Source organism: Trichosurus vulpecula, chromosome 3 (genome assembly GCF_011100635.1).
Source record: "Trichosurus vulpecula isolate mTriVul1 chromosome 3, mTriVul1.pri, whole genome shotgun sequence".
NCBI lineage: Eukaryota > Metazoa > Chordata > Mammalia > Diprotodontia > Phalangeridae > Trichosurus > Trichosurus vulpecula.
Genome location: NC_050575.1, coordinates 435,967,164 through 435,985,474, shown reverse-complemented (window position 1 = coordinate 435,985,474; position 18,311 = coordinate 435,967,164). Strand labels below are relative to the sequence as shown.

At 50.9% G+C, this 18,311-nt stretch overlaps 1 protein-coding gene across 1 annotated transcript; it reads left to right on the top strand.

The window, feature by feature from the left end:
* The first annotated feature begins 261 nt into the window (after positions 1-261).
* Positions 262-10,918, top strand: SPEF1 (sperm flagellar 1). The gene is made up of 8 exons (XM_036749752.1): positions 262-370; positions 2,487-2,598; positions 5,404-5,557; positions 5,934-5,973; positions 7,415-7,475; positions 7,683-7,691; positions 7,830-7,941; positions 10,811-10,918. The coding sequence occupies exons 1-8, from the start codon at positions 262-264 to the stop codon at positions 10,916-10,918; spliced, it is 705 nt and encodes a 234-aa protein (XP_036605647.1).
* The last annotated feature ends 7,393 nt before the right edge of the window (positions 10,919-18,311 follow it).

Sequence of the window (18,311 nt, the reverse complement as noted above, 5' to 3'; positions counted from 1 at the left end):
CCTCCCTTGGCTTCCTTCCTTCCCATTGGCCGAGCCTCGGACAGGGGCGGGCACGCCGAGAACTACAATTCCCAAAAGCCCCGGGGCTAGCGCCAGCGCCCGGTTGCCATGGTTTTCGTAAACAATATGGCCGCCCCCAGGAGGGGTTCCAGGCGCGGGCTCAGCAGGCAGCGGCGGCCGCTGGGGCGGCAGCTGAACGGCCGGGGCCGGGGCTGGGGCAGGAACCGCGACGTGGGAGGGGTAGGAAGGCCGTGGGCGCTCATGGCGGGCGGCGTGGACGAGGAGGTCCTGCACCAGCTGTACCTGTGGGTGGACAACATCCCCTTGTCCCGGCCCAAGCGGAACCTCTCGCGGGATTTCAGTGACGGAGGTGAGGCGGGGGGCGCAGGGGTGGGGGCGGGGCAGCATTCCAAGTGGGCGGGGCCGGAGCCGAGCGGGAGCTCCCCCAAAATATGGGAACTACCCCTTCGGCTGGACCCCAGGAGGCTGGGGCGTGAGCCTGCCCTCGGAAGGCTCCCCGAGACCCCCGTCCTTCCCCAGCTGTTTCAGCTTCATTTTCTGAGCCCCCCAGCCCCGCCCTATTTCTATCCCCCATCCCTTGCCCACCACCATCTTTCTCTCTCTCCCTGACTCCCGTCTTTTCCCTCCATCCCCTTCATTCATGTCCACTCTTTTCCCCCTTCCCTAGCGTCCATCCCCGCCCTCCGTCCCCATCCTTCCATCTCCGCCGTCCCTCCCTCCCTCCCTCCTCTCCATTTGTCTCGCCCATTCCGTCCATCCCCCGTCCGTCTCCTCCATCTCTCCCTTTCCTCCATCCATCCTCTGATGCTCCTCCATCCCTGTCCTCCAGCCCTCTCCTCGAATACTCCAGCCCCCTAGTCTATCCATCTCCTCCCCATCCTGCTCTCCGTCCTCCTCCCTCCACCCCTGGCCCCGACCTACCCTCAGCCCGCTCCCCAACACCCAGCCAACTCGCACCCCTTTTCTTCTCCACCCTTTCCCCATCTCTCCATCTCTCTCCATCTTTGTCCGTGATCCTTGTCATCCATCCATCCATCCACCCTTCCATCCACCCATCCATCCACCCATCCATCCATCCATCCCTCCCTCTCTCTCCCTCACCCCCGCAGCCCATCTCCCCTGCAAGATGCTTCTGAGGTCCCTTCTAGCCATGACCCATGGATCCTTGGATTCCTCTTTCCCCATGCCTGTCCCCCATCCTCCTTCCCCATCCCTCTTCCCCCATCCCATTTCTCCATCACCCTTCCTCATCCCCCTTCTCCTCCCTCTCTCCCCATCCCATTTCTCCATTCCTCCCTCCCTCTCCTCTATCCTCCATCCCTCCCATCGCTCTTTCCTCCTGACTGTCCGCATTGTGGTCCTCTTCTCTCTCACATGCCCCCCATTTTTATTCTTCGAACCCAGTTTCCAAGGACTTGGGAGTGGTGCCCTTGAAAGTGAAGCTCAGACAAGCAAGGGTAGGGGGGGAAGGGGCTGAAGACTTCCTTTAGCTTCTCACACTCTTCTTTGTCAATTCACTGTTCTAGAGAGGCCAGGGCAGAGGGTGGGGGCGGGGAAGCGCTCCTTCCCTGGTCCTGGAGAGCAGCTGTGGTCTGACCCTTGAGCCTGTGGCCGGGCCTGCAGGCAGGGGAATGGCCCTGATGAATGCTGTAGGTTAGTAGGACATTTCCAGAAAAACAGGTTGAAGTGAAAGCTCCTGGCCAGCAGGTGGCAGTGCCACCTCACTGCCAACCCCCACCAAACTACAGCCCCCACATCACGACCCACAAAAGCTTGGATTGTTGTCCTTGACCTTTCCCTTGGTGTGCTTGGGTTGGGGTAGGCAGGAGAGGAGAGGGGCATTCTTTGGCTGGGAGCTGCTGGATGCCCAGGGACCACCTTGTCTCGCTCTTGCTGGGGAGCCTCAGTTTCTCCATTTGTCAATCCTGACATCCAGAGGAAGGGGCTCTATGGCTGCCTGGAGTTGACCTCTCTTGAAATAGACTTGTCCTGATTTTCAATTCCTCCCCTTCCCTTCCTTTCTTCTCCTTAATTCTTCTTTTTCTTTTTAACTCCAACCTTTCCGTTCTTCCTCCTACTTTGTTTTCTCCCATTTACTCCATCCCCTCCTATCTTCCTCTTCCTCCTTTCTTGTTCCCCCCTCCAATCTTTTGCCTTGTTTCTTCTCTTTCTCTGTCTCTCTCTCTCTGTGTCTCTCTGTGTCTCTCTGTGTCTCTCTCTCTCTCTGTCTCTCTCTGTCTCTCTTTCTCTCTCTCTTCCCCTCCCTCCCTCTCTTTCTCCCCCCTTTCTTTTCTCTCTGTCTGTCTGTCTGTCTGTCTCTGTGTCCACTGGCTCTCTGTCTCTACTCTCCTTTCCTCTCCTCCCCTCTGTCCCTTTCTCCTCTCCTCTCCCGTCCTCTCTCTCTTCCACGGGTTTCCCCTCTGTCTCCGTCCCTCCCTTCACCTGGCTCTGTGTGTCCCCTGCAGTCCTGGCTGCTGAGGTGGTGAAGTTTTACTTTCCCAAGATGGTGGAGATGCATAACTATGTTCCAGCCAATTCTGTGCAGCAGAAGATCAGCAACTGGCTTCACCTGAATAGGTGAGCATGGATCTCTGCTGGGAGGGGATGGCGGAGGAAGAGGAAGAGGGTCAGAGGGTCAGAGGGCTGAGGGCTGAGGGGAGTCCCTTCTCCCTCCTTCTTGAGTGGACATGCTGTGATACAGGCATCGTTGGGGTTCTCTGGATCTCCCAGAATCTTCTGGTCACTCTCTCCCTGCCATCTCTGGTCTTTTGCTGTCTGTTGTAAGAACTGTAGAGTCAACCCATTTGTCTCAGGCAAGCAGAATTAGGGAGGTGCTACTGTTTTCTGGGTGAAAAGAATTCAGAGGATGCATTTCAGAACAAATTGGATTAGAAACAATCCTTGGGCTGTTTGGATTATCTGGCCCCTATTAACAATACAAAGTACCACTATGTGGATTTCAATTTTTTTGTCTTCACAGCCAAATTAGCGACTATTTTAGGCCCAATGGTCTGGCTTTTGAGAGTCAGCAGCATAGGGGTAGTGCCTAGAGGGCCAGCTTTGGACCAGGAAGACCTGGGGTCTGGGTTCAAGTCCTGTCTCTGACACATACTAGTTGTGGATCCTGGGCAATGCTTCTGGCAACTCTCCAGGGTCTCAAATTTCAGAGGAGCTGCTGATAGATTCCAGGAAGGAGTTTGCACGCTGGAAGTTCCCCACAGTGATTCGATCAAAGTCTATCTGGGTCAAAAAAGGAATAGTCTTCATATGCGTTCTAGATAAGGTTTACTTTGTTTTACAAGACTGTGTCTCTGCTAGGAGGGTGTACATAAGCACATGTCATACCCCCCAGGGATTAAAATGGGCAGGAGACACCATCCTGTTACCTTTTCGTGGCCAAAACCACCTGCTGGTCTCTTTCTCCCACTGAAATTATGGAAGAAATCGTAAGCCACATTTTGTTTCTTATTTCAAGCCTTGTTTTACCCCCTGACAAACGATGCAGCCGAGACCTATAGCTTTTGCTTCCCTTTCTCTAGAAGAAACTTCTCTCCTCTCCCTTCATCTCTGGCTTCCCAGAAGTGAAACTAGTTAAGTCATCCAGTTCTATTTAAAAAAATCTATAAAAATTGCCATTTATTCAACTAATATTGAAGACCGGTTCCTTTTTTGAAATTTAATTTTTCCAATTAAGCTTTCATTTCCTCTCCCAGCACCTCCCCATGGAGGGAAAAACGCCAAGCAGCCCTCATAACAAACATGCAAAGGCCAGCAAGCAAATTCCTGCCTTGGCCAAGTCCCAAAATGTCTGCCTCATCCTTCACTGGGAGTCCATCATATCTCTCTATAAAGAAAGTGCTTCATCTGGTTCTGCTTTACAAGTTGGCACCACACCAGGAGAGAGAGCTAATGTACTAAATGAAAGATCTCGCCAGGCTAGAGCATCCTCAATCTAATAAGATGAAATTCAGTAGGAATAGTTATGATGGCTTCCATTTGGGTTCCAAAAAACCAACCCTCAAGTACAAGATGGAGAAAGCACGGTCAGGGAGCCATTTGTCTGAAAAAGAATGGGACCTCTTAGTGGGCCTCAAGATCAATTTGAGTCAGCCCTGTGCTGGGATTGGGCCCAGGCCTGGGATTTCAGGGGTATCAAGAATTCCCAGAGAATGAAAGTCCCACCACCAGTGCAGGTTAGTACCTCTTCTGCCCCAGGCATAGAAAAGCTAAAAGATGTGCTCAGAGCTCACACTCTAGGGCCAGTAAGTGTGTGGGAGTCTAGGTTCGAATCCTGGCTTTTCCAGCTTTGAGGCCAGCTCTCTCTCCACCAGGCTGCACTGCCTCTCAGCGGGATGTGGCAGCCAAAATAGTGAATCTCTGCTGGGGCTGCATTGTCTCTTTGAAGACGTTGCAGTGTCTCTTTGAGGTCTGAGCCGGGGGTCCTTCCGTTCTCTGCCCCGCTTAGACCACACTGCGGTTCCGTTCTGAGCGCCATTGTTTAAAAAGGACGTGAGTAGCCCAGAGGGCAGCCAGGATGGTAGAGGGACTGGAGTCTGTGCCACATGACGATACATTCAAGGAACTAGAGATGTTTAGCCTGGAGGAGCCAGGAGGGGGAGGGAGTGATGGAGTGTCAAGGATCTGATGGTCCCCAGAGGGCAGGAGCAGAAGCAATTGGCGGGTGGGGAGGCAGAAGAGATGAAGAGGTCAGTTGAGGCCTGATATCAGGAAAAAAACTTTGGGGTTCAAAAGAATCAACTTTACAGATAGAAGATGGAGGAACCATGGTTAGGGAGCAATTTGTCTGGAAAAGAACTGGAGGTCTTAGTGGACCTCCAACAATGAGTAGCCCAGAAGGAGAAAGGGTTGTTTTTGGATGCAATTTCCTGGTCCTTGGAGACCCTCGGCCAGAGGCTGGTGTGTTGGAGTGGGGGTCCTTTCTTGGGTATTAATTGGCCCAGATGGCTGCTAAAGCCCTAAATGAGGCTTCTGGCTCCCTGTGGCCAGTCTGCGTCTCTGTCCTTAGCTAGGCTGGGCCTCAGCAGATAGGGCTTGAGTGTGCTGGGCTTGGAGGGTGGCCTCTGGGAGCTTCAGGATGCTTGTGGCTTTGTGATCTCTCCTGCCTTGAGTCATTCTCCAGCAGCCTCCTGGGCGTGCCCTTGAGGCTGGACGGGGGTGTAGTCCAGGTCCCTCATTTGTGTGTGTGCGTGTGTGAGCATTTGTATGTGTGTGTGCGCGTGCACGTGTGTGTATGTGTGCATGTGTGTGCATGTGCATGTGTGTGCACGTATGTGCATTTGTATGTGCGTGTGTGTGTATGTGCGTGTGCGCGTGCATGCATGAGTGCCCTCTCCACACCTGAAGGACCCCGGTCTGTTACAGGAAGGTGTTGCACAAGCTGAATTTCTCTATCCCTGAAGATGTGATCCAGAAGATTGCTCAGTGTTCCCCAGGAGTGGTGGAGCTGGTGTTGATCCCACTGCGTCAGAGGCTGGAGGAGAAAAAGCAAAGAAAGCAGGGGGTTGGCTCCTCTCAGGTCCATGTGGACCGGTCCTCTCCCCCACCCTCCTTCCGGGTTGAGCAAGGCCTCCCTGCCCTTATACATTGGCAGATAACATGCCTGCCTGTGAAACGTGGTTTGAGGGTTAATCCTCCCGCCACTTAAGGAAAGCCCCTTGTTCTTTGGAGGGGGGACCCAGGGTATCTGAAGTCAGTCTCGGGGGTGGGTGGGGGGTAGGGATGACTTTGCACTATGGCCCTGGTCTGGGGAGGGAACCTCCAGGCCCTGAGTCCAAAGGCCCCTGGGCCTGTGGCCTGGCCTCCTGGCCCCAAGCACGGATGGGGAGGGAGGGGTTGCCATAGTCCCCTGCCCAGGGCTCCTTGGGTGGGACTATGTGCATGTTTCCCCACAGGAGCTGGGTCTCCAGGAAGGCAGTAACTACATGGATATGGGTGAGGTCATTTTCCTTCTCATCCTCTCTCTTCTTCTCTAAACTGTACCTGGTGCTTGATCCCTGGTGTCCCCTGACCCCTGGTGCCCTGGGCATGGCCCAACATCAGGCCAGGAGGCAGGTGATCTGAATTCTAGTCTTTAGCATTGGGCTGGCAAGGCTCACTGGGCGGCCTTAGCAGGCCACTTCATCCCATTGGGTCTCAGTGTGAGAGGGAGAAAGGAGGGATGGAGAGGAATCGTTCCTGCCTGTGTGTGCCAAAGCATTTGCCCTCTGAGGAGTGGTCATGTCCGGAAGATCTGCCTCCTGGAGCTTTGGTGCCTCCTCTGTCTGTGATGGCGCTGTCCTCCAGGGGACTCATGGTGGAGGTTCCCCCATCTGCCTCACCAGCCTCTGCTGGGAGGAGAGCCAGGACACTCGTGTGCCGGGAATCTCTGATCTGCCTGGGCAGATACGGTCCTTGCCCTCAGGGATCCCAGGGCCAATGAGGAATGACAATGGAAAATAGCTAACGTTTATGTAGCGCTTACAATGTGCCATGCACTGTGCCTCTTTACCACCCTGAGAGGTAGGTACAATATTATCCCCGTTTTACAGATGAGAAACTGAGACAAACAGAGGTCAAGTGACTTGCCCAGAGTCACACAGCTAGTAAGTATCTGAGGTTGGATTTGAACTCAGGGCTTCCTGACTTCAGGCCCAGCATTCAATCCAGCACCACCCAGCCCAAAGACACTCAGAAGACAAAGCAAACAAGCAAACAAACACCAGAGATGTGCAATGTCGAAATCTCTCTGGGAATCCATAGATGCCACAGGAACCAAGCAGCCAGGACTGGGTCAATCAGGAGGGCTTCCCGGAGGGGGTGATTTGGGGAGGAAAGCAGGTTGTAGCTTGCCCACATGGAGGAGGATGCAGGATGGGCAGAAGGGGGCCGACCCCTCCCGTTTATTCCCTCTCTAAGGGAATTGCCCAAGATCGGAGGCTGTCTAGCTATTTCAGTCCCCTCACTTTACAGATGAGCACAGGGAGCTGGAGCGGACAGGAGCCTCACAGGCCATCTGGTTCAGCCTTCTCGTTTTATTTTTTAGATTTTTATTTGGTTTTTTTTGTAAATTTTAAAATGTATTTTAAACTTAAATACAAAACAAGAAAACCAAACCAGTATTGCCATGTCCACGGCAGAGCTTCTCATTTTGTACAGAAGAAAACTGAGGCAGGAGGTTGGGTTTTGTCCATGGCCAAACAGGTAGTGAGGGGCTAAGACAAGACTCGAACCCAGACCCTTTGACTCCAGATTCTGATGGGCAGAAAGAGCAGCTCTCAAAGGTGTGGGTGTGCTTTCTGCACCTTCTCCCCCTTCCCTCACCCTACCCCAAAAGACCCTTATGGAGGAGCAGAGCCTCAGGCTTCTGTCATCCAGCCTGTTTTCCTTCACACAGGCTTCTCCCAGAAGGCCCCAGGGGCTGGCACCGCGGATGCCCGGAAAGCGGGGCAGCTCAGGTAAAGGTGGCTCCTCCTCCTGTGAGTGGCCACAGTGTGCCCAGAGTTCAGGCGGCACAGTGGGGATCTCTCCCCCAGGCTCCCTCAGCCTTGCCCCCATATTAACCTTGATACTTCCAGAGAGTTCTGGGCTAGGGAGGGATGGAGGTGGCTGAGGGAGGAGAGGGGCTGTGATGGTTTGGAGGGCAAGGGACAGAGAAGGACGAGGTGGGAAAGGTGGAGAGAGCGGGACTGGAAGGAGGAAGCAGGGTGCCAGGGGAACTGGGCAGGGGAGGAAGTGTGTGGCTGCCCGATGGCTTTGTCAGGGCAAGTCATGCATGCGTGTGTCTGAGGGGGCCCCCTCGGTTCCCCCAGGGGAGGCAAGTCTCTCCCTGCATATAGCCAGGCCTTGCAGGGGGACCCAAACTTCCTAGTCCAGATGGCTGAGAAGGAACAAGAGCTGTTGGCCTCCCAGGAGACGGTCCAGGTGAGTGTTTCTGCCCGTCCATCCTGGGTCCTTGTCATTCATTCATCAGGTGTTTATTAAACACCCAGTGTTTGCAAGGTGGGCCAGATAGAAGAGGAGGCCAGGGCAGTCCCTGTCCTCAAGGAGCTTACACTTTAAGAGGGAGTGGAAATTATGGGGAAAAGACACTTTCGGTCCAGGAGACAGCCTGGCATGACGGGACCTTTCTACTGATCTGGTGAAGTGGCATGAGAAATTGGAAGGGGGTTGTGGTAACTAATGGGGAAACTGAGTCAGAGGAGGGCCTAGAGTCCCACCAGAAGTTCTTGTGTCCCCCCCAGTCCTAGTGTATGACTGTATCAGGTATATATGTGTACACACAATACAACACATACATAAACGCATACATGCTCACACATATACATGCCCAGAATTCCTCACCCTGAAGTTGTACCTGGTGTCCCAGTTGTTACTCACACCCAGCATCCCATCTCCCACCTCCATGACTTCGCACATCTGCCCTCCACGTGCGCTCCGTCCTCACCTCTGCCTTTCAGATTCCCCAGCTTCCTTAAAAACTCAGCTTAAGAGCCACCTCTCCCATGAAGCCTTTCCTGATCCCCACTTCCCTAACTGCCAGTGTCCTCCCCTCTGAAATTATCTGGTTTTACTTCACACACATATGTGTCTCTATGTATACATACATACATACACACACAGACACACATATGTATACGTGTCCATATATACATATATATTAGGTTGTTTCTCTCCTCCCCCCAAGACAGAAGGGACCTTTATGTTTTTGCCTTTGTTCTCCCAGTGTCTGGCACACAGTAAAAGTTAGTAAATGCTTGTCAAATGAATGAATGGATGGATGGACAGACAGACGGAAGGATGGATGGATGGGTGATGGACGGACAGATGGATGGACGGATGGATAGGTGGATGGATGGATGGATGGATGGAGTACATGGGTGCTTGTGTTTGGACCTCAATTCCACGACCCCATTTCTTTCTAATTCTGACCTGACACGTCTCTTACCCTCTTCGAGTTGCCTTTGCCCGTCATATAACCTAAAGAGTAAAGTACATTTCTCCCTCTTCCTCTCTCCCATCCACCTGCTCCTCTGAGGCTGCCGCAATCAGAGAGGGAGGGAAAGACAGCAGCATTCCAAGGAAAGTCCGGCCGCAGCCTTTGGAGGCTATTCTTGCTGGCTGGCTGCATTTTAAACCTTACAATGTGTCAAATTACACACAGACACTCATTCGTATCACACAGAGACACAAACACAGAACAGATACAGACAGTGTGATACAGATAATGACAGGGAGAATCCAAAAGCCCAGAAAGGCTTGTCAGAAATCCCCTGCACAGATCAGACATTTTTGCTTGGCTGTCCAGATTGTAATGGAGGACAGGTAAGATGTTGTCTTTTTTGAGGTCTTGGAGACCAAGCTTTAAGATAACCTGGGGGCAGGTCCCAGGATTTAGGGGGAAATTTGCCAATCTCTTTGCCTACATACCTTAGAGGGAAAGAGAAACCAATAAGCACCTGCAGCCACTTGCCTCAACCTGGAGAGGGAGAAAATAACCCGCAGGTGTTCCTAAGACAAGGCGTTCCCTGTCAAGGGAGAATTCTCCCAGAGCCTGTTGCAGGCTCAATCCAAAGCCCCTGCAAGCCTTCCTAGGTTCTTGAGGGGACAAACCCCACTCCAGGGTGAGGGGAGGCTTATCTTGACTTGGAGAATGCTTGAGACCTCAAACTGCTTCCTGTAGGGGCCACCACAGGGCGGTTTAAGGGGTTCAGGGACCCCTGAAGGACTGAAGTACTGGACAGGATCATCTGGAATGAATTCATGGACTCAAGCATTCTTCAAGTCGAGGTGGCAAAGGTTTATGGCAATGCCAGTATGGTGGGCAGAGCTCCCTAAGGATCTTGCCACTTAATAGAGATGATGCTAAAGCTTATATAGGAAAAGTAGTGGATTATCTGGCAGAGATGCTAATTAGGTGATAACTTACAGCCTTGGTCACAGGCCTCATTCACTACTGGAAACCAGGGGAAGGGGTTTCTCAGGGTGTACTTTGGGTCTGTTATGTCTGTAGCAAGATAGTTACAGTTGAGAGTTGATGTCTATAGCTTGACCTGTGGATTGAATATGGTAACTTTGGGAATCAACACATGCTAATTTTGTGGTTACAAGATAGTCCTGTTTTTACAAGAGAATTTCCTCAGAGGTCAGCTTGTTCTTGTGATGGGGAAAGATAGTTTGTTTTACTGGACCCACTCATGAGTAATTGTGGGGAAAGGTAGTTTGTCTTACTGGGGCCCACTCATGAGTTATTGCTAGGCATAGTGTCCTTAGGCTGGGGAGAAAACTGCCAGGGATAGTGTTTTGAGGCTAGGGAGAAATGCGATCTTGGAATTGCGGTCCAAGCACAAGCACCCCATCAGATGGATAGATGGATGGATGGATGGCTAGATGGCTAGATGGATTGATGGATGGACAGATGGATGAATGGACAGATGGATGGATAGATGGATTGATGGATGGATGGATAGATGGATAGATGGATAGATGGACGGGTGGATGGATGGATAGATGGATGGATGGATGATAGTGGATGGATGGATAGATGGATAGATGGATAGATGGATGAATGGATGGATGGATGGATAGATGGATGGATGGATGGATGGATAGATGGATGGATAGATGGATGGATGGATGGATGGATAGATGGATGATGGTTGGATAAATGGATGGACAGAGGGATGGATGGATCATGAGTGGCTTTGCCTGGCCCACTGTGACAATGGGGTCCAAGCCCACCTGGAGCTGGGCCAAGGGCGAGGGGTGGACACCTTGCTGTCCTGGCCTTCAGGTCCTTCAGATGAAGGTGCGACGCCTGGAACATCTGCTGCAGCTCAAAAATGTCCGCATTGATGACCTGAGTCGGCGCCTCCAGCAGGCCCAGCGCAAACCGCGGTGAGCGGAGCAAGGATGGAGGCCCTGTGCAGTGCCCCCTTCCCCTGTAGCCTCTCTTCCTGGAAGTGCCTCTACCAACTGCACATCTGGGGCCTAGCTGGACAGACTGACCTCGGGTCCTGGAATCCTGATCCTTTAGGCATTCCTGCCCTGGTAATGGGCAGTGAGCTTGGGCTGCCTGCTTGGCACCTTGGAGCCTGGGGTGGGAGGCTCCTGAGTCGTACTCAAACAGAACTCCTAAGTCAGGATCTCTTTCTTCCCTTGTGGAAAGTCCCCAAGCTTCCCTCCGGCCCAGGAAGGATGTTGAGAGCACCTCCCTGGAGGCATTTGCGACTTCATCCTGGGAGGTAGGGCTGGCCCAGCTGCCACTGGACCAGAGCTGTGCTGGTATGGTGGATGCTGAGTGTCACAAAAGAGGGTGGGGAAGCAGGCCAGAGTCTTGGATGCAGTGGGGAACCAGCCCTTTCTCCTATGCCTGGCATCTTTCCTCATTCCGGACTCAGCCTCCTCCTCCCCTGGGCCAGGCAAAAGAGGCATCCCTTGGAACCTGAATCCAGAGCCCAGACAACTTACCTGCTTCCTGAATCCCTGGGCACAGGGGCCACAGAGTGCTCTATGGGGCACCCCTCTACCCTCTACATGCTGTGGGAGAACATGGCCCTGGCTCTCATTTCCGGTTGCAACCCTTGCAACCTATGTAACTGGGCACCGTCGGCCAGAGCTTTGAGTCACCTTGTCCTGGGCCAGAGGAGTATGTGTCAGGCTTCTTCATGGTCTACCCTTGCCCCGGGCCAACCCCACCACCACAACAAGGGGGAGCAGATCCTGTGTACCCGTCTTTTCTACTCCCACTTGTCAGCCAAGAGCACCAGGTCAGGCCAGGGCTTCCTGTGGCCAGGACGTCAAGGATAGAGGTCAGGGTCTAACTAAAGGCTGGGGAATATCAGAGGTTCTAAGATGCAGGCTGCCTGACTTTTGCCCCCTGCCTTAGCATGGATCAGCCTTTCTCAGTCCTGGGAAGCAGTTGCTGCATGTCTTTGGTCCTTCTGTCAATGAGATCCCCAAAAACGGCTGGGTTAGAGAAAGGAGCTGGGGAGAGAAAGCTGGAACATTCCCCCCAATAAACATGTATCATTCTAATAGTCTGCTGATTGATTCTTGTTTCTGCCTCTTGGGCTCCTGGCTCTGTGTTATACCTGCTTCCCTCCCCTCTTTCCCTCCTCCTTTTGGGCAGCCATCTTTATGTCCTATCAGATATGGTAGTTAGAAGGCCAGCCTTGTTAGAATCTGGATGGCTTAACCAGAGTCCCTTTATCTAGGCTGGTGAGGTCAGGGGTTAGAGCCCAGCATTACTGAAGCCTGGTAGTGGGGCTAATTATCCATCAAGTACTATAGTCTTCATGTAGACAAAAGCTGTTCCCCAGTCACAGATTGAACCCTGATGGACCAAAGACTGAACTCTAACCCTGACCCAGAGCTGACCCTTACCTAAACCTGCTCAAAGATGGACCCCAAACTCGGACCAAAGGCTACCCCTTACCCTTGGTCAAAGACAAATCTCCCTAACCTTTGCAGGAGATTGTCCCCCTAGCCTTGACCAAAGACCAACTTCTGACCCTGGCCACTGACTGGCCCCTGACCATGGTCATAGGTTGACCTCTAGGACTCCATGGGGTCCTAACTCTCATCTAATCTCTAACCTAATCTCTAACTCTCAGCACACACTTGTTGCCCAACCTGGCAGCCAAGTTCTTCTAGGACAGTGGGCACCAGTAAATACCCTTATTCTCTACGAGAAACATGGGGCTTGGGGAAGAGCAGAAGTCAGGAAACCAAACGGGAAGTGGGGTGTCTATACCAATCAGCTCAGTTCCTCCATTCCTGATGAAAACCATTGTTCCCTTTGGCTAAGTCTTGGAGACAGTCAATTCCTCCAGAATGTTGCTCTCACCTGAAGCGACAGTACTTTATCTACAGCCAGTACTTTCAGCCATCTGGCTGGAGGCATCTGCGTCCCAGAACTATCCTGGCTTTGAATTGCTAATTTCAGAGGCTGGAGAAACAATTGCTTTCTCCCATCCATTCCCCAACATTTAGCAACAAAGGCTTTCTAAATGGATGCCTATGCAGTAAGTTAGTCAACAATCATTTATTAAATCCTTGACTGTATACCAGGCACTGTGCTTAGCGTTAAGGGTACAAAGAAATGCACAGATGATCCCCGCTCATATCTAATGAGAGCAACAACGTACACACAAGATAGCTATGGGGTAAATTGGGGTAGTCTTAGGGAAGGCACTAGCATTGAGGGGGACCTGGAAAGTCAGAGACCAACGTACAACTTATTTATCCAACAAGGAGTTGTTAGAGGATAGAGAAGAGCTAGCCAGCTTCCAAGCTGATTAAGGAGGGTGCTGAAATACTTTTGCCTTTGATGTTCTTCATGGACTCCAGATCAATCCTCATCCTTGCCCATTGAAAGTGACCTCCCATATCTGTGGAGGTTAAACAGTATAATTTGAGATTGCAATGTTCTTGCATAATTATATATAGAAAAGGACTCCCTTCTGATGTAGTCAGTCTCAAAGTATTTTTATTAAGTACATCCTATATGCCAGGCAGGATATGAGCAAAAGGAAAGACAGTCCCTGTACTCAAGAAGCTTACATTCTAACGGAGAAAGACATCTGAGAAGCTGGCTGGGTAGAGAAGTAGGGAGGCTAGGGAGTCCTGAACTGAGATGGGTGTTAAAGGAGCATGGTCTTCTGAGCTCCTATTGGTCTGATCAGCCACAGTCAGATGCACCATACCATGACCCCAACATAGTGATGCCATTCTGGTCTTCTTCAAGAGTGAAGGACAAGATAAGTGCCTTCGTGCACCTCATACATAGATCTCATATGAACCTCACAACAACCCTGGGAGGGAGGTGACTTATCCTCTTTTTACAATTGAGGAAACTGAGGCAGACAGCGGTTGAGTGATTTGCCCAGGGTCACACTGGTGATAGGTGAGGTCAAATTTGAATTCATGTTTGTCCTCATTAAAGGCATCTGACGACGTTGTTGAAAACACCAAAGTATGGGAGCAAGCACACAGCCTTGTTTCACTCCGTTGGTAACTGGGAAAGCCCAAGCATGTCGTCCGTTATCCAGAACCTGGGCAAGCATGCTGTCATGAAATTGTTGTACAATACTGATGAAATTCTCTGGGCAACCAAATTCTGACATAATTTTTCATAAGTCCTCACGACTGAGGGCTTGTGACTCAAGGTCTTGGTCAGATCGATGAATGTCGTGCACAGATCCCTGTTCTGCTCCTGGCATTTTCCCTGAAGTTGTCGGGCATCAAACACCATATCGACCATTCCTCAGCCCTTTCTGAAGTCGCACTGGCTCTCAGGTAGATGACCATCTTCCAGGTGAAAGACCAGCCCATTAAGGAGGACTCTGTCAAGAATCTTGCTAGCAATGACTAAGAGCCAGATCCAGGACAACCTATTTCCTTTTCCTTTATAGAGATGAACAATGGAGACATCCTTGAACTGCTGGGGGATAGCCTCCTCTTGCCATGTAACCCAGAAAATTTCAGTCAGCTTTCGTATGAGCAATGGACCTTGGACCTTGTAAATCTCAGCTGGAATAGAATCAGCACCAGGCACTTTGCCATGGGAGAGGAACCTAATAGCATTCAAAACCTCTTCTTCAGGTTTTTAGAAATTTAGCTAGAGAGGGATTGACTTCAACCTGAGGTAAATGGTCAACAGCCTCAGCATTGATTGATGACAGTCTGTTGAGAACACTATGGAAGTGTTCAGCCCATCTCCCTAGGATCATGTCCTTATCATTAATCAATGTGGCTCCATTAGCAGCACCATAGGTCTCTGGCCCATAAATAGCCTTCAGAGCATCATAAAAGTGCTTTGGATTGTTACTATCAGCATAAAACTGAATTTCATCTGCCTTCCTACTGAGCCAAGAGTCCTGTATCTCTCTAAGCTTTGCTTGTACTTTACTTTTGATGGAATTAAAAGCTGCCTTCTTAGAGATGGATGAACTTACCTGCTGGTAAACCCTGTGGAGTTCTCGTTTTTTTTTTTTTTTTTATTCAGCAGCTTCAGAATTTCCTCGTCATTTTCATTAAACTAGTGTTGATGTTTTCACGTGTTCTGGCCCAGATGAGTAAATGCAGCACTGTACACCACATCTCTGAAAGCTACTCATTCCTTTTCTGCTCCACTGTTGCCAATCTTTGCTGGCTCAGCTTTCCCTCCAAGTTAGCAACAAACTGTTCCCAATTAGAGAAGGGTCCAATCTGTTGACAGTAAGTCTTTTCGTGCAGTCATCTTGCCTTGGAGCTAAAGCTTTTGTTGAATGCAGATATTTAGCTTAGAGAAGATAAGTCTATGATCAGTCCAGCCCTCTGTACCACACGTGGGCTTTATCAGTCTCACCTCCTGTCTGTTTCTTCTTACAATGACATAGTCTATTAAATGCCAATGTTTCCTTCTAGGGCGCATCCACCAGTTTTATCGCATTTAGGTAAATGGAAGGCAATGTTGGTGATGAGAAGGTCATAAGATGCACAATTCTTTGGTAGCAAGTGACAAGTGCTGTTGCTGTTTCCGACTCCTTTATGGTCGTCTGTGCCTACTCTAGCTTTAAAGTCACCCAGAATTATAAGCTTGTCCTCTTTTGGCACACTGATGATGAAGGTCTCCAGGTCCTCATGCAAATTTTGTATGACCTCATCGGGGTTCGTCATGGTGGGAGCATAGGCACTGATGATGGTGGCATGACGTTTCCTGCAAGTGGCAATCACGTTGTCATGAGTCTGTCTTTCAGTCCTCTTGGCAAGCATACAAGCTGGTTGTTGAACAGATTAGTTTTAATTGCAAAACCTACACCAGCTTCACGGAGCTCCCCTTCACTGTGGCCACTCCAGAAAAACACGTATCCAGCTCTGAGTTTGAGTTGACCTTGTTTGCAGAAATTTTTGTCCTTTTTTTGTGTTTTGACCATAGGGTGGGATCCCTGACTGTTGAGGTAAACAGGCCAGGGTTGGGTAAAGCAGACAATTTTTAGGGCACCTTTCTCATACTAGGAGGTGAGCAATGCAGTCCTTAAAAGGCTGCTCAGACACCCAGGGGGCTGCCTAATCCTGGGTGGCTGCTTCCTCTGAGACGACTATAGTAGGTACTTAATAAATATTTGTTCTTTTCCTGCCCTCAGTGGGTGTGTATACACACACACACACACACACACACACACACACACACACACATATATATTATATATTGGCAGGGCAATTGGGGTTAAGTAACTTGCCCAAGGTCACACAGCTAGTACATGTGTCAAGTGTCTGAGGCCACATTTGAACTCAGGTCCTTCTGACTCCAGGACCAGTGCTCTGCTCACTGCGCCACCTAACTGCCCTGGTGGGCTTATATTCTAAGGAGGCCAGGCAGGGCTGGAATGTTACAGGGATAGTGAGTGGGGCTTCAGGAGAATAGAATGACATACTCCTTCTGAGAGTAGTGGCAGCTGATTTGATCTTGTCTCCAGAACTGAGGATGGGGTGGTTGTGGGAGGTCACCGCTATCCAAATGGCCTATGGAAAGCATGGCTGAAGATGTGCAGTACTCAGGACAGTGGGACTCCAGGGTGAAAGGTGTAGAGATGGAGGGTGACCACCAGAGCTTGTGCACGGTCCCTGATCCTATGGGCAAGGTCGCTGGCCAGGCTGTTGAGAAGACAGACTTTGCTCATTGGGAAGATGTTTCATTGGTCCAAATAGAAGACCTGGCCTGGCCCTGGTGAAAGGGGCCGGCGCTCCCGTGTATCGGCTGCATTAACCGGACAGGCTGCCTCCTCCTTGTGTGAACTCTGGCTTCCTCTCTGGGAAGATGGGCAGAATAATATCATGCTACTGGCCTTGTGAAAATCCAATGAGATAATATAGACTAAAGGCTTTGGAAGCTCGATGTAATGAGATTAAGAAAAATAATGAATTTCTACAGTGGTTTGGAAGGATCTTACTCACAGGATGGGATGGATTTGGGGCGAGAGAGGAGAAAAGAGGGCATGCCAGATACAGGGAAAAGCAGGGAAGGCTGGAGGGCCACACAGAATGTCAGCGCTGGAAGGAATCTCAGATTGTCACAGCACAATAATGACAGGTGGCATTTATAGAGCGGACATATCTTTTTATCCTCCCCACAATCCTGAGAGTAGTGCTACCATTATCCCCGTTTAGCAGTTGAGTAAACTGAGACAGAAGTTGTGACTTGCCCAGGGTCACACAGCTAGGAAGTTAACATGGAAGGGACTATTTGAACTCAGTCCTTCCTGATTCCAGGCCTAGCACTCTATCCACTGTGCTACCAGAGGTAGAAGAGGCCTTTGATATCTGACAGCTCAATCCTTCATTTTATAGACGATGGAATGAAGGTCCAGAGAGAAGTGACTTAGTCGAGGTAACCCAGCAACCCAGTCAGGCCTGGAATCTAGGTCCTCTTGAAAGCGTGTATGTGGCACAGGGGAGAAAGGGGTTGGAGAGAGGGCTGCGGTGGCTGGTGATGGAGGAGCCAGGGGAGCTTGTCAGGGGCTTGGAGACTCCCTCACATCAGAGGCTCCTGGAGGGGAGGGAGAGGAAGACACTTTCACTTTCTGTCCAGTATATTTCCACCTAATGTCCAGTAGACACTGAGGCCAGAAAGAGACTCTGTCCTGGCTTCCTGACTCTTCTACCCAGATACTGTGTGACCTGGGAGGAGTCTCCTTCTTCTCTAGCATTCCTTCCTTCCTTCCTTCCACCCTTCCTTCTTTCATTTCTTCCTCCCTCCCTTCTTTCTTTCCTCCCTCCCTCCCTTCCTTCCTTTCTTCCTTCCTTCTTTCCTTCCTTCCACCTCTTCTTCTTCCTCTCTCTCCCTAACCCCCTTCCCCCTAACCACAGCAACAGTTCCAGAAAAGCAGAAACACTAAGGGAATCCATTGCCAGACCTCCTTAGGACAGAGCCAGAGCCTCTGCTGAGCTCTGGGGCATCCCAGCACTTAGGGCCTTTGGTGGGTCCCTCATGCCCCAGGAGGCAATTCCTTCCCTCCTTTGCCTGCTCTTTGCTTGGTCCATCCCCCCCACTCTGTACCAAGCCCTGTGTCTTCCACCTGCTCCGCCCCTGCTTTGAGACTCTGGGAGGGCTATCTAGGTCTGAGCGAGAAATCCCCTGGTGTCATGGTGATGGGCACCATGGAGATGGGAGGCGAGTCTGGGGCCTCAGGGACATCAGCCGCGCCGAGGAAGCTCTTTGTCTGAAACCCTGGCCTTTCCATCCTTCTCTGCTCTGGCTCCTGGTTCTCTCTTCTCCTTTCTTCTTCCTTTTGTCTTCTTTCTCTTTTCTG